Source organism: Physcomitrium patens, chromosome 21, assembly GCF_059467195.1.
Source record: "Physcomitrium patens ecotype Gransden chromosome 21, ASM5946719v1, whole genome shotgun sequence".
NCBI classification, from domain to species: domain Eukaryota; kingdom Viridiplantae; phylum Streptophyta; class Bryopsida; order Funariales; family Funariaceae; genus Physcomitrium; species Physcomitrium patens.
In genome coordinates, this window is record NC_143430.1 from 3,202,326 (window position 1) to 3,217,595 (window position 15,270).

The 15,270-nt window shown below is 37.7% G+C and overlaps 2 protein-coding genes across 6 annotated transcripts; both read right to left on the reverse strand.

The window, feature by feature from the left end:
• Positions 1 to 3,774: 3,774 nt before the first annotated feature.
• LOC112274502 (uncharacterized) lies at positions 3,775 to 7,330 on the reverse strand. 2 transcript variants are annotated; one of them, XM_024504075.3, is made up of 5 exons: positions 7,158 to 7,330; positions 6,297 to 6,527; positions 5,227 to 5,772; positions 4,619 to 4,974; positions 3,775 to 4,277 (listed from the first exon to the last, which is right to left on the reverse strand). In XM_024504075.3, exons 2-5 carry the CDS (start codon positions 6,400 to 6,402, stop codon positions 4,044 to 4,046), a joined length of 1,242 nt encoding a protein of 413 aa, XP_024359843.1. In that variant the 5' UTR covers positions 6,403 to 6,527; positions 7,158 to 7,330; the 3' UTR covers positions 3,775 to 4,043. The 2 variants fall into 2 exon arrangements, with proteins under 2 accessions (XP_024359843.1, XP_024359844.1); XM_024504076.3 differs by having other exon boundaries at positions 6,297 to 6,413; positions 7,158 to 7,316.
• Positions 7,331 to 9,275: 1,945 nt separating this feature from the next.
• On the reverse strand, positions 9,276 to 15,041 carry LOC112274355 (uncharacterized). 4 transcript variants are annotated; one of them, XM_090245730.1, is made up of 4 exons: positions 11,639 to 15,041; positions 11,043 to 11,160; positions 10,290 to 10,948; positions 9,276 to 9,945 (listed from the first exon to the last, which is right to left on the reverse strand). In XM_090245730.1, the coding sequence occupies exon 1, from the start codon at positions 13,688 to 13,690 to the stop codon at positions 12,371 to 12,373; it is 1,320 nt and encodes a 439-aa protein (XP_090101856.1). In that variant the 5' UTR covers positions 13,691 to 15,041; the 3' UTR covers positions 9,276 to 9,945; positions 10,290 to 10,948; positions 11,043 to 11,160; positions 11,639 to 12,370. The 4 variants fall into 4 exon arrangements, 3 of the variants coding, with proteins under 3 accessions (XP_090101856.1, XP_024359548.1, XP_090101855.1); XR_016499746.1 differs by lacking the exon at positions 11,639 to 15,041 and adding an exon at positions 11,278 to 11,350 and having other exon boundaries at positions 10,290 to 11,160; XM_024503780.3 differs by lacking the exon at positions 11,043 to 11,160.
• Between the last annotated feature and the right edge of the window lie 229 nt (positions 15,042 to 15,270).

Sequence of the window (15,270 nt, forward strand, 5' to 3'; positions counted from 1 at the left end):
AAATTTTGAATTACAAGATATTTTTAATACAACAAGATTTTAGAAATAAAATAATAAAACTAAAGATCCTAAAAATAATAAGAATGGACATCTAAAATAAATCTTAAGTTAATTCTAATGTAGTTTTATATAAATCCTTAAAATATATTAATAGAATTCTAAAATATTAATGAAATTCTAAATAAATCCTGATTAAATTCCAAATAAATCTTAATTAAATTCATGTAGTTATTTTGAAATTCTTATAATTATTAATCAAATTCTTAATTCTTATTAACTAGTGAAAACAAGTGTGCTCTAAGTTTTTGGGCTGTTGAACACAGAATTCAACAACATTTGAATGGATGGTCAAAAGCCCTCCGGCATTTCACACTTTTTCAGAACTTCCAGTTATCAAGGAATACATTTAGACATCTTAGCAAATGGTGCCACTTAAACACTTATCCACTCTACCTTCTAAGGACCTAGTCCATTTGGGGGGGGAGAGGGGGGACAAAGCCCCACCTTGCCTCAAAAAGTATGGCAAAAGGATATTCATTCGATAAGAATTTCTAGGTTTTAGGCACCTACTCTAGCCTCTAGCTGCCAAAACTAATTTTGAATTGCTATGATTACATGGCAATCAATTAATTAGAATTAATAATAATTCAATCTTTAAGCAAACATCATATATTCAAAGTTTGAAAAAAATCAAACTTATTAATTAAAAGAAAAAACTCTTAATACTTTCAAGTGTAGATTGTCTTTTTTCTTCAACTTGAATCTTGATCTTTTAATAGTGATTATATCTTGTTAAACTGTTAAATTTTTTTTTAAATTGATAAAAATATAGATAGTTAAGTCTATAACACTTTTGTAACATTTTTCTTTAATTAAACTAGCAGATTAATTATGATAATAGAAAATCTCATTAGCTCTAAAATTCAAAAATCTTAGACTCAAATCCAATGAAACTCTTATATTCTTTAATCTAATCATTAAATTGATTTCAAATTTTCAAAATAAATTTAAAGAAACCACATTAACAAGCCTATAAACTTTTATCCATAGATCTATCATAATGCTTATAAATTCTTCATAAAAATAAGTCTCTTTTTATTTCTTAAAATCCAAAATCACTAAATACATATTTTACTTTTAAAACCTTTCAAAACCTCAATAGGAATTCGAATCATTTTAAATGAATGCTTAAACAAACTTCTTAAAGTTTTTTTCGTAATCTTATTCTTTAATCAAAAAAAGAATCTCAAAATCACCTAAGATATGCAATTTTGTGCATTGGAATTTGATTTTGATCCTAACTCACAATTATTCCTCTTTGAATATCAATTCTTGGATTTTTAAAATAATTTTTATTAAAATCTATACTTAATCTTTTTTTAAATTAATTTATTATTTATCTTTTTAATCTACTATTTTTGCGTTATTAATATTCAAATAAAGTAAGTAGAAGCTTTTTTCACAAAAACGTAGTATAACAACTAAATATGTTTACTAACTCTCTATCTTTTATTTATATTTTGTTATTATATTTTTTAAATAAGTTCTTCTATAATAGAATCCATATTTTTTTTCTTTCACCATATAATTGTATTACAATACAATAATAAGAGTAATATTTGAGATGTATCATCATTTACTATTAATAGAATTTATCTATAATAACACAATATATTCTTTTTTTCAGCAATGAATTTTTTACATTAATTGTGGTTATTATCTTTAATTTGATACTTTTAACTTTTCAAAAGTTGATAAACTTAAGGCAAAATTCTTAATAAATTATTTATTAGAGCTATATACAACAATGAAGGTACAATCAAAAAAAGATCAAGAATAAAAAAGATTAACATAGATATCCATTTTAAAAAAGAACCTGAATTTTATTTTAGAAATAAGATATGGTTATTTATTGTAATATCAAGACTATTTCCTCTTGTAACAAGTTGGATTATTATAGACTATGACCATTTTTTATTCATGAATAAGTCAATCCAAATGCATATTGATTATACTTAGTGTAGTCTACAGAGATCCACCTTGTACTTGATATGTCTCTTTTTGACCCATAGAAGACAATGATTATATCAAAAAATATATATATATATATATATATATATATATATCAATTCTTTTTATAAAAATAGATAATAATCAAGAATTTGAAGCAGAAGAAGTCTTAGACTCAAAGCAAGACCAACATACGTTAGAATGTCTTATATATTAGTGCAGATATGATATTATTGAACATACATAGAAGCCATCTAAGAATGCTATAAATGCAACAAACATGGTTAATGTTTTTTATTGACAACATCCATCAAAATCAAAATAAAGAACCAAAAAATAAAATAATATAAAAAAATTCAATAAAGATTATATTTTATCTTTTATCTTTGTGGTTTTTATATATTTATATTATTAAAAAAATAAAAAATCAACAATTAGAAAATTTTATTCAGAAGCTATTATTTGTTGAATTATTGAACAAGGCATTGAAATTGTCACAACCTTCAAGATGACGTAATAAAAATAAAGACCTTCAAGAATAACATTTTTTTTTTAATAGATGGCAAGATACAATGTATTTGGTATTACAACCTTAAAAGAGACTCTTAATGTTTTGTAATATTAATAGGCATAAAAACCATTCTTAATTGGGTTTCTAACCTTATAAGTTAGACATGTATCTTACAAGTTGAACACATGTTGGAGGTCCTATAAAACATTGCCATAGAGTTCTTATTTAAATAGTAAATATAGATATAAGAATAAAATCTTCTTTATTTTTGACAACACCTTTTTTACTTTTTATCTTATTTCAAAAGTGTTTAATCTTCTTATCTTTTGTAGTAGCCATTCTAATTCTAATATTATGTTATTTTAAAATAAATATCTATTCTTTTTTGGTGACACAAGAATGTATTGACTTTTTGGTTGTTTGTGATTCATATTCTTAATAATAATTGAATAGTAACTTTGTTTTTGTTATAAAATATAATATGTCTATATTTGAATTACTATTGTGTATGTCAAAAAAATTGCATCAATTTTTCATAGCTTAATTGAACCAATTGGATCCAATGTGATATTTTTTACTATATAGATATTTTGGCCAAAGTTCAAGTATGCATTTAAATATATCTCAAGATGTTATTATAGTCATAATTTTTATTAAGTGTGGATTTGATTATATTTGGAATAATAGCAATATCCTATAAACCATATAACACTTGTTTAATTTATAAGACACATACTTGACTTATAGGACATTTATCAAAATCAGTACAACATCAAGAAAAATATGTATTTAAATATCTTCAACAAAATTCTTGACATATAATTAAGAATAAGTACAATTATGCATCCAAATTCTTAATTTTGTATATCATAAAACACAATATCTACACCTAACATACAATACCATCTAAAAAGAGACTTACTTGTCAATTTGCTAGCTAGATATAGTGTCAAAATTTAGGAGGAATTTTGTAAAACGTGGTTATAGTGCAATTATCCCAAAGCGCTGCTCCCATCGGACACTTGATGATGCATGCAAGAATCCCACCCACACCCTCCACAACCTTCTCCACTTGATGATTAGCAATGGATTTGACATTCTGCCTCTAATTATTGGATGCCACTATTCCTCACATGTCGATAGCATGAGCAAGGTGGTTCACGAAATCTCATACTAAAACATCCTGCACATCATGACGATAATGTATAGATGGCTACACTTTGTTTCACTTGAGAAAGTGATAGAGAAGTATCAATAGAGAAGTACCGATCACTTTCCACTAATATTATCTAACATGATCACCAAGTACACTTTATGTTCCGATGCAGAAATAAAACTACGACAAAATTGAGGTGTCGGACATGTCGATGCCGTGTGCACAAGTTAACCGGTGTCAAAGCTTAAAGACTCATCCGACACAATTTTGACTAAAGTTGTATTAAGAGGAGAAATGAAAAGGAAATCTAACACATGGTCCAAATCCACATAGTACTGCACATTGAAAGGTTTTTTTTAAAATCACTTATGGTACCGAGATGGCATCGTCTCCAAGAGAAGGCCTTGCAGGGAAGTTGTGCATCAAAAATGAGCCAAGAGACCAAAGACACAATATACCTAACATTTGCACAACAGATAAGATGCTCTGAAGCGAGCCATTTATCGCCAAAGTTTCCGGGGTTGCCTCCACTGCCTTCAATGAGAATAGCAGCCCTGCCACCAGCTGTGCTGCACGGTTGAGTTGGTGTAGCCTATAAACCTGAAGCACAATACAAGTTAGACATCTACAACCCCTGGCATTGCCTACATTGCTTTTGTTGAATAGTTATATTGATTGCCACCGGTCTTCCTGAGGGTTTTTAAAGGGAATGCAGGATTACGATCTGCTTCTCCGTGCTTGTAGGCTAAATAGAGACTACTGCTTAATGAACAAAACAGCAACACATGACCCAAGACGTGAAAAGGACATGATTTTCAGACCATTCGTGAGGGACCTTCTGCAATGATTGTTTGTAAGAAATGCAAATACTTAGATCGCTGTAATCAAATACACCTCCATTTCAGAACAGATGAAGGAAGAGGCTGCAAATTTCTACATACCTGAAACGTAACTGGGACCAGTGTCCACACAGGAGATTTTCTGGCAATGACGAACTTTTCGAAACCCAATTGAACACCCAACCCTAAAAGGTACGGCAGCAAAGCAGCTGCTGCTGCTGGGCCAGTCCATGGCCATACCACTCCAAAGCTGATAGCTGGTAGCACCACTCCTAGTGCAACAGATATTATCATTGATACTCGGTAGCCTACAGGGGGTCTGCTAGAAGTCGAGTGACTCCCTCCATAAGCTTTTGCCGATGAGGATGCTTGCAAGAGCTGCTGCTTGTGAGAGATGTAAAGAAAAAGTGACACTCCCACGTAGAATAATGCCTCCGTGCAAAAAAGGATCACGAAATCTAGAGGTCATAAACATGAATGAATGAAACATCAGGCTTCAGGTCTTTCATAAACAGTGAAAACAAAAATACACTTCTAAAAGGGGTTTCATAATACACGTACGAAACCTTTGAAAACTAGAAGCTCCATAATTTGGTCGCTTATATTGTTAATAAACAAATCAACAATCTTGACAAATACGTCCGAGTCTGCCTAAATCAGCAATTGCAAGGAAAGCTGCAAGTGTGTAAAGTAAGGAAAGTGACGTTTACCTGTAAGTAGAGAGTCTTCCAAAATGCTCTCAAAAACCCTTCGAAGATATAAAGGAGGGCCTACGACAGAAAAAACCAAGGCCAGTGGGCCAAACAACCAAAGAAGGGAGCCCCTTTGTGAAGGCTTCAGTTCCTGGTATTCTGTGCTTTCTGGTTGCTCTTTTCCTGATCCCGCACTGCAAAATGAAACAAAACCTGGTTTGCCACCATACTGGGCTCCAGGAACCTCGCCTGAAACACTAAGTGAGTCTTCAACAATCAAGCTGGAAGAGTCTCGTCTCGACTGATCGTCATCATCGTCAGAATTTAGAGGCCTATCATCTGTTGAATCATCAGATCCTGAAGCATGCGGAAAAATTAAACCTCGTTTTGACTTTAAATACAATCCTCTAGACAAGGATGTGCTGGAATAGGATTGCGATTGCTGTTGCAGGCTTCTAGAACGCAGTTGCGAAATAGTCCTTGAAAACGTAGTGCATACTAAGCTCTGAAAGGATACTCCTGCCCGTAAAGGAAAGGTTTTGAAGTAGTCATTCCCTTGCAGACCTGCAGGCAGGTTCTTGTTAGAGCATACTAAATTGACCATTAAACCATATTTCTGGAGCTGCCATCTCTCCCATGAATCACCGACAACCAGAACCATCATTTCTAAGTTCCCTTTACAATAAAATTATTCTCTAAGAGAAATCTGGGATGACGCCGGAAAGTAGGGTTCATCCAAAACATTCAGGTTCCATCTAAAGTAAGAAGCCATCATTCAATGGTCAATTTCAACCTCGAGCACGTCAAATCTCATGTGCTTGTTCTGAATTAATTTCAATTGTCAATCATATATGCTTGTTCGCACGAGAATCGATATGCGTTGTCAGTCTTCAATATCATCCACATTGGTAACCGTATCACTTTACCCACTAATGAATATCAATAGCGTATCTGCTGAAGGACACATCGATTAACCATATAAAAAGGCGATTAGATATAACAGTAGCAAAATAATTGAGATGATCTCGTGATAATGTAATTTTGATATGATTCAGTCTGCAATTAAAACGGGAATTATAAAGACATACCTCTGCATAAACGTCCCTTGACTCCAGTCGTTTGTGACGTGCGGCAGTAGGGATTGCATACACCTAATCCTTCGCCAGTAAGGTTTGAAAACCTAGTTAAATTCATTGTGGCCAACCCTGTAGTGGCAAACAATGGCACGGTAGTATCAAAGCGCTTTTAAAATGCCGTCAACCCTCATGAATCTCAAGACTTCTCAGTAACACATAATCGACCTCCAGAACCTGGAAAACCTGCACAAGCACAAAATGCGCCAGATAAAATGCTAACATCTTGAACAGAGGAAGGAAGCCCTACTGTATGGAGAGGAGAAAGTAGAAGCAATAAATAACAACAATAATAATAGTAATCACATATAGCGAGACAATACTGCCGCCCATCTCTACACCCACGATAAAAAATGACGTTGCAACACTCAGACGCCAATGCCTCAGATAAGCCGTAACATGCTATAATTCATGAAAACTAAACAGACTCCTATTACAGAAGAAGGGGGAGAAAATAAACGAATAAATATCATGGACACCCACAAACCAAGTAAACCATTCACAATTCAGTTCTGTTTCAAAATTACATACAAGCACTGCAAGTAAAATTTGCAACAAGTACTGAAAAATAAAGAGAATCATGAAAAACAGAATGTAAATCATGCACACCACGACCACTAACCAAACCCAACTCTCTGTCAGTTTCCCAAACTCTAACATCACACCAATTCCACTTCTCAAAACTCACAGAAAATTGGAAAATTCAACCACGTACAATTTCTGTGCCCCTCATAAACCTCAACCAAGAACATCAAACACCGTAATGTGAAGCTAGACCCGAACCCAGCACGCTCACAACAAGTTGTCGCCACTTACCAACAACTCACTAGGCAGCAACAGAACGCATTAGAGGAGCACCAAGCACAGAAATCGATCTGCTGGGCCTCGCAGTAACGCAAAACTGAACCCCGAAAACCCTAAAAACAGGAATTGGACGTGGTGGAATACGCCAAACTCCACCCAGCGGAAGATTGATGTGCATGACGTTCACTCCGACTTGTGTCCCAGTGCGCCATCGAAAGCAGCCAGTCATTTCGGAAAGTTGATACCCTTATTAATACTCTCTGATGATACACAGGGAGATATTTGCAGAGGCCTTGCTTTGTGCCCTCGGGTATCACCACGGTTTTCGTCAATACGGATGCACTGAAACACCTGAAACTTTGCTGACCTCGGTATTTTGGGTCGTAAGCAATGAGTGACTGATACTGTTACCAATATTTTTTCAATGAAAGGGGATGAAAATAAATTACTCCATAGGTTGTTTTGCTTGTTCAACTCAACACAAGTGTTTTATTTCGAAATCTTTCTTTCAGAATTTGTCCTAAATGTATTTATTACCTTTATTTTTTAATTATATTATCATATTCTTTCAAATTTGATAAATTTAATTTTTGGTATTGTTCTTTAATCATCAATAAATGTGTATATTTAGATATGTACATCGTATCTTTTGGGAGTTTAGTAGTGTTTTAAAATAAGATAAGTTTCTCAAATCCACTGTCATACCTCTACATAGTTTTGAAAGTTTTTACATTTATTTATGATGATAACTCTACTTTATCATGTAATTTAGAATTTCAAGTTGTTTAAAATGAGTTTTAAAAAGAGTCCTAACTTCTAAGAATTTTTCCAACTAAATTGTAAGTATGTTAGTTAGATGTTCCATAATCGTGGATTTTTCTTCTACTAAGAGAATATTATTTTAAAATGTATTTAAAATAGATGCATAACTTATTAGCTTAATGTGCAAAAAAAATATTCAATATCTTGAGGGATCTCATATTTTGATTTAAGAGAATTTATAACAAAGCTACTAAAGTTGATTAGATAATATTCTTAGATGTTTTTGAAGCCACCTTATAGAAGTTGTATCATTTCTTTAGAAAAGTTAAGGTCTAGACAAAACATAGGCAATTAAGCCACAATAAAGTAGAGTTTTTGGTAACTTTGTGCATGAGTAGAATTTGCACTATGATTTTTATTTGTATTTAAAAACTAACTTACAATATTTTCTAGCTGTAAAACAAAAAGTAATTGCTCAAAATGGAGAATCATAACGTAAATTTCAGTACAAAATTTATACCAATATTATACATGAAAAAATTAATAAGTTTAAATACATATATACAAAAATATAACATGAAATAAGTAAATTTTGTATAAATTTTTACAGTATTTTTCAAAGTATTTTGTATCATGTGCATTGGTAGGAGGTTAAGATGAGAATGTGCTTTAAAATATTTTCTAGTGGATTTAACATAGACAAACTACAAGGAAATAAAAGTAAGAACCATTGATATTATTCTTAACCTTTCAGTAGGTATCTTTCAATTGTAAAAGAATTGAATTTTTTTAAATATATATATATATATATATATATATCTTAATTCTAGATTGGAGGTTGCAGATTTTAAATCATCACTCTCCCATACTCTCTATTTTGAACACCTGAGTAAAATGTCAGTTCCTGCTTTCCCCCAAGGATGTGGCGTTCTCCAGGAAAGTATACATGAATTGTTCTCCTTGATGAAACACATAAATAGTCCTTTGAAACACTTCGTAAGCTGGAACTTTTGATTCGAAAAGCCCATATACAGTCATTTATTTCACACTCATCAAGCTCTTGCCACCACATCACGCACTGAATCTCCGCAGCAAAACATTACAACCATTTTATGTAAGCATTCATTTTAGATTGAATTAACATGTTATTACACTTCGACGACAACCTTGAAACTCCTCACACTTAAGTATTGGTTTCTTTCTTTCTTTCAATCAATGTTTGACGTAAGATGGAGGGCGTTAGACAATTTTTTTGCACTTATACAAGAGAGCTGTTGTGGCCAAATTCCAGGCAGTGACACCGACACCGAAATCTCGATCTGATACAATGTAAGTGCTAGTCACTGGGATCACAGAGGGAGGAGAATCTGAACCGTGAAAAGCAAACATTGAATCAGCATTACGAACAGGCAGTTGATCCGTTTAGTACAAATGAAGCCTAATGAACCCAACTTTCCACACTCTACCTGAGGTCTAAACGATGTTCAGAAGCAGCTCCACAATCTGTGAACCATAAGTGGATTCAATTCTACTTTCAGCAACAGCGTCCAGATTATTGTGAACGTAACTTTTGATGGTTTCTGAAATACAATCTTATACAGTACTTGGTTCCGCCTTTGCAGGTTGACATCTTGCAAAGAATTTCCATATCGTACACTTGTGATAGCGATATCGTCACCTGGAGCATGTTTGAGCATGCGACCTTCGTCATAGATGAAAGTCAATGAGCAAGTAGAGTATTTGCTTACTGGTGTACTCAGTGCGGAGCTCTCATGACACGATGATTGCAACCTCCGTCCAAGAGAAAAGGCAGCGTCCTTGAGCAGCCTCTACTTCTCCACCAATCATTAATCATTACTTGAACTTTTCTTGCGACTTCATCAGGAAGCAAAGTGAAACCTAACCTCCGAGAATTCGCGAGGGAGCACACTGCCGTCGGTGAAGATTGTTGCTTAAAAGTTCTATACAGTCTTCGTCTAGATCTCGAGGTTCACAACTGGCTGCAGCTACCAGAATGCCAAGTTTTCGCCAGAGATCCCTGAGAAGAATGCTGATCATTGAGGATCTCCTTCTACATGTTACTACATACAAATAAACGAAGAGCGATTCTTGCTACTACGTCTTAAAAGATTTCAAATCAAAATTCGACTTGACACCCTGAACACAGTCACTGAAATTCAAATACATCCACGCATGCACGACAATCAACAAAGTAATCCAATTTCCATAACACATACAGCAAATGCTAAACCGCGATATTAGGATCAGTTTGACGCAGATGCACAACCATGCTCTCTCTCCCTTTCGTTTGCTCTCTAATGCTTAAGGATCATAATGAGGTTCTTTTAATACTCACAAAAGTATGTGTGAGAATGGGCATACCTGAAGGAAAACTGCCTGAGGAGTTGGTGAGACGACCAATCAAAGACTCCTAGAATGGCTGGCTTTGTCAAGAATAGTTTCAGCTCTCTTCAAACAATCACGTAAATCCTCTTCTAAATCCTCGCAGCCTCCATTGCCGTTAACAATGCATTCCCAAAGAGGTCCATAGTCACATCGGGACGTGACCTCATGGTGCTGCTTGTTGAAATTAGAATAAGGGTTTGAGGGAAGTTCGGATGATAATGGCGAGTCAGGAAGGGGAGTGGACGGATGCGAAGGCTGTGACGATGGGTGCGGTTTGTGGGGGATCCCGTAATGGACATAAGCAAGAGAGAGACCAGCTGAAACTAATGTAGACCCAACTGCCACCATAAATGACGCTCGCATCCTGTCCATATTTGCTTTGATATATAGGTCGATATCGGACAAAATAACAGAATCTTTATCCTAGATAAGATAAGTTTGAAAGGTTTGGAAAAAGGAAGAGAAAGGAATAGAGCTCTGAATCTCGACACAGTTCGTAGCAAACGTTTGGTCAGAACGAGCACCTCAAGAACATCCACAATATGCGGAGACAATCCAGAAGGGGCCTTTACGTCTGAAGATTCCACAACAAGCTCCAAAGAAAAGCACCACGACCACTGGGATTGAGCCGGCTTCTGCACAACCAGACACGCTAACTAAGACGAGTCTTTATCACAAGCTCCAGAGACCAAGAATCGATAACCACTTAATATCTTTGGAGTTTCTTACAAAATCGACAAAGATCGTAGGTATCAGTCCATCTTCTTCAGTTAAAGCTACAGTCGGCTTCTATTCGACAAAAACCAAAATCATTAGGTCCAAGCAACGAAGTAATCTCCTTCACTGCCTACACACAAGCAAGAACCGATCAGATTGCCGAACTCTACATGGATCATAACTCGTCAATGTCACTTTAAGGAAACCTGCCATACTGTACAAGATGGAAGCAGTGTACGGAGGGTACTCAAAGGACATAACGCGAATCAGCGCGCAGACTCCAACCAATTTCCCCCGACGACAGCAGAGATTTCGACACAACGCGAGACCCTAATGGCCTTCAAAGGGGCGAGAATGTTAAGAGTGCCTTGTCGAGGAACGCAAGGCTCCGCAGCAAACGGACTTTGCACCACGTGTGGACTATCCCACAAAAGTTTAGGTTTTCTATTTATATTTAGAATCTTGAGCTGTGATTCCATAGAGATATTCCAGCAATCGAGAATGCAAGATATGGAGACCTAACACCACAAAGGCAAGACGACTTCGTCATTCTCGTCCACAGCCCAACGTCAAAGTTGGATTCATCGCAGTTTTGCATGATGACGTACCTCAAGAATTGAACGCATTTGCGTATCTGGAAACTCATCTCTGCAAATTCCCATTCGGTGAGGCTCTACACAACCATGCACAAAATTTCACCTAAATGTGTGGAGTAAATCTTCAGCACCTTTGCACCAGACGTGTAGCGAATCGTTGAGTTTCACGCGAATTACGAACGGATTAAAATACCCCAAACGCTAAAGCTTCTAAGGTTCATGGTGTGGACCGATCAACGCAATGTGGTGGGAAAGAATGCCTAAGCCGACGTCCTGTCCACCGACTCAAACACGAGATCAACCCCATTGAGGGCAATCTTTACAGGGGACAAACACTGGCCAACGGATCACCACAGCACCGACATTCACAATCAAGAGACATCCGCAGGAAAACCGTGTTGGTCATAAACACATGTCGTATATTCCCGAACTCTATGTCAGCACTTCATGGTTCTCCTCACCAAATCAATCTACACTCGAAAATGAGCTAGAGAGCAAACACTACTTCGACTACATTGGAAATAGGAATTCCACCTTTGCTGCTAATCCATAAAAAATCCATCATGTAGTTCAAACAAATGGAGAGACGAACATTCACATTTCAATAGATGCCACACTTTGGTGAAAAAATGTAGGAGACGATTCAGTTTTCAGCTTGATCAGCCAGTTTGCTATTGTACATGGATTTGTTGTAATTCTCAGATGTCACTAACATGTGGAGGCAAGAAAAAATTCGGGGGAACCTCATGGAAATGGCACATGTAGACTGCCACCTCTTGATTTTGAGCTCTCTCGCAAACCACTCTGCCCGAGGCATTTTTCCGAGATGCTACGTAACTCCATCTCCGATTGACTCATGTGGCGACCAGATACTCGACCATCAAACATATCCACAATGAAGATCTCTCCATTCATGCTGTGGACGTCAGGTTCGAAACTATGCGATGTGCTGTAAATAGGGGCGACTCTAACAGGTGAGGAAGCCACAGATCTCGGCGACTTCAACGATGCGGGGATTTTCTCTGCAGTGGAAGGTGCTGAAACAGATGCAACAAGCTTCTCAACTTCTAATGAATTAAGATAATTGCAAGCAGCCATAAAATTAGTGACGTGGTAAGCAAGCTCTCCGCTTTGTTCGTTCTCCGCTTGCAGAGAGAGAAAATTGTCCATGTAGCAAGCGTTGGCTTGCAGATTCTTCACCCGAGACCGAGCCATGAGAAGCAACATGAAGGAGAGCAGGTCATCTGTGCAGGGAAGCAAACCATCCTTCTCGGCTGTCGTGCCGCTGCAGGAAGATATTACAGTCTGAATACCTTCAATTATACAATTGATAGTCTTCTGGAGGCAAATAGCCTTTTCCAAAGGCGTGCGGCCCCTGTTAATCATCCTAAACTGCAATAGTGCCTCCCCAAGCACGAAATCCTTAAACTCAGACCGAACGCCGAGAACAATTGGGTCTACCTTATCTAGTCGAGCGAGATTGTAGTCCAAAATTTTGTCACTCTGACCAAACATGAGCTTACATGCGCCCAGGACTTTCTCATACACGGAACCCAGCACCCATGTCTCGCAAGCACTCCGAAGTTGGCTCATGTTCTCTTCGTTGCCAATGCAATAAGATTCGAGCCTCGGGTTGCTGGCCAGAGTCTGATCAACCAAAGACTTCGCAATTTGTCGCAAAGTTTCCTTACACGCCGCAATTCGGAATTCATTAGATAAAGAGGAGTCTTCTATTTGATACGAACTTTTGAAATGGTCGACCATTCGGGCCGCATGCCTTAGGGCACGGGTGTTCAACCCACTCGACTGCAGAAAGTCCGTGCATCCTTGAAATGTATCCAAGCCCGACCACAAATCCTTTGCGACTGCGAGTGGCTCCTGTCTACCCGCCCCTTTCCCAGGCTTCTCTCCCTTCAATTTCTTCGGGCAGTACGCCTCCCATTTCAACTGGGACAGAAGCCGCAGCTGGATCCGTGCCTTCACTCCCGACACCCCAGTTGCCCCATGCTGGCTCTCAGACTTGGATTTCGTTGAAGATTTCCGCCTTCTAAATGAAAACTTCATCTTCAAGTTCTCCACCACATTCAATGGCACTCTCCCTACTCACTCACGCAAAGCTTACAAACAATATCAAATCACTCAAACCTAAAACATGGGCTATTTCGACTTCCTCATTGAGCGCCCACAAACTTCATCATTATTTCTGACGACTGCATGCACCCACCTTGCACGACTGCCTCCTAATCGCCCCACACATCACCCATGCCCTCGCAATCGGCGTAAACATGCGCATTAGCGACACAGACAGTAATCCAGAATCAACCGTGGAAGATCACAACTAATCACACCTACCCTTGTCCAACCTCTGAGAATCGCTGCACACCAAGTCCGCTAACACAAGCACACGAAAGTCCCCCAATCCAATGAAGCACCCAAAAATCATCTGAGATCGTCTAAAACCTCAAAGAGCTAATCAAAGACTTGGAAACAGAGCCACTAGCCGCAGTCGCTGACCACAATTCCAACAGCAACCACAAACAAAATACTGACCCCTCCTCACCAAAATCACCATTCACTTCCTTAATTTCAGAGCAATTAAGCCCCAAGGACTACAACCCCAAAACCCAGATTCACTTGCTACACATATTCCAGACAAACTCACGATTCCATTCCGAAACAACTCCAGGGCCAACAAAATACATCGGGGTGAGCCTATGATATATCTCAACGACTAGAAGCGATCGCCTCGGAGACAGCCTATCAAGGTAAAGATATATAATGTAATGTAATACGAGATCCAGGTGACCCAGACAGGTGGGTTGAGGGGCGAGCTATTCCGAGAGACGATGGGATCACAGATCGTCATCTTCTACTATTACAGTCTTCTGCGACCCGGGATTGTTCCAGAGAAGAGAGCTCGAAACGGACACGGTGCGCTTTCGGCAGCTTTGATTGGCAATCTGGGGGCTTTTCCGGTCGATCGGCGGTAAAACTGAGTGCTCTCGAGGGAAAATACCCACCACGTCACACCACCATGCTCTTTTCCCAGAGAATCGTGAGAGAACTTTTGGAACAGTAATTCCACCATTGTGCGCTTTCATCTCCCGGCGCGATATTACCATAATCACTCCTCGTGCGCTTTCTGGTGGGATTAAATTGAATGACGCGTCCGCTTGTGGGATGAAAATTCCCTCATCACCCCTTTCCTGTGGCCGTGGCGGAATAAGTACCCAGCGGAACTTGTACCTGGTTCTGGACGATCAGAAATTCTAAATGGCTGCTCGCACCGGAACATTTCAATAAAACCCTTACCAATCTCTAATTGCTCATAAATAATTTGTTTTTGTTTTTTAAAAACCCCAAAAACTGGTTGCGCATCATTTAGCTGCTCACAAAATCTGACCTAGCCACCCGACATGTATGAGTGTACAAACGCATGAATGACGGACGGATGAAGAAGATCAGAACGCGAAGTGGATGACGTTTTCTGTGTAATCGCTTCTCGCATGTGTCGATTTTTTGATATTATTCTCGGGAATGATCCGATCACCCCCTTTGTGCCTTCGGCAACATGTTGAGAGATCTGGTTCTTGGCGTCCCTGATGATGAACCGATTGCGTCAATCCAATCCTACTGTGGCACGC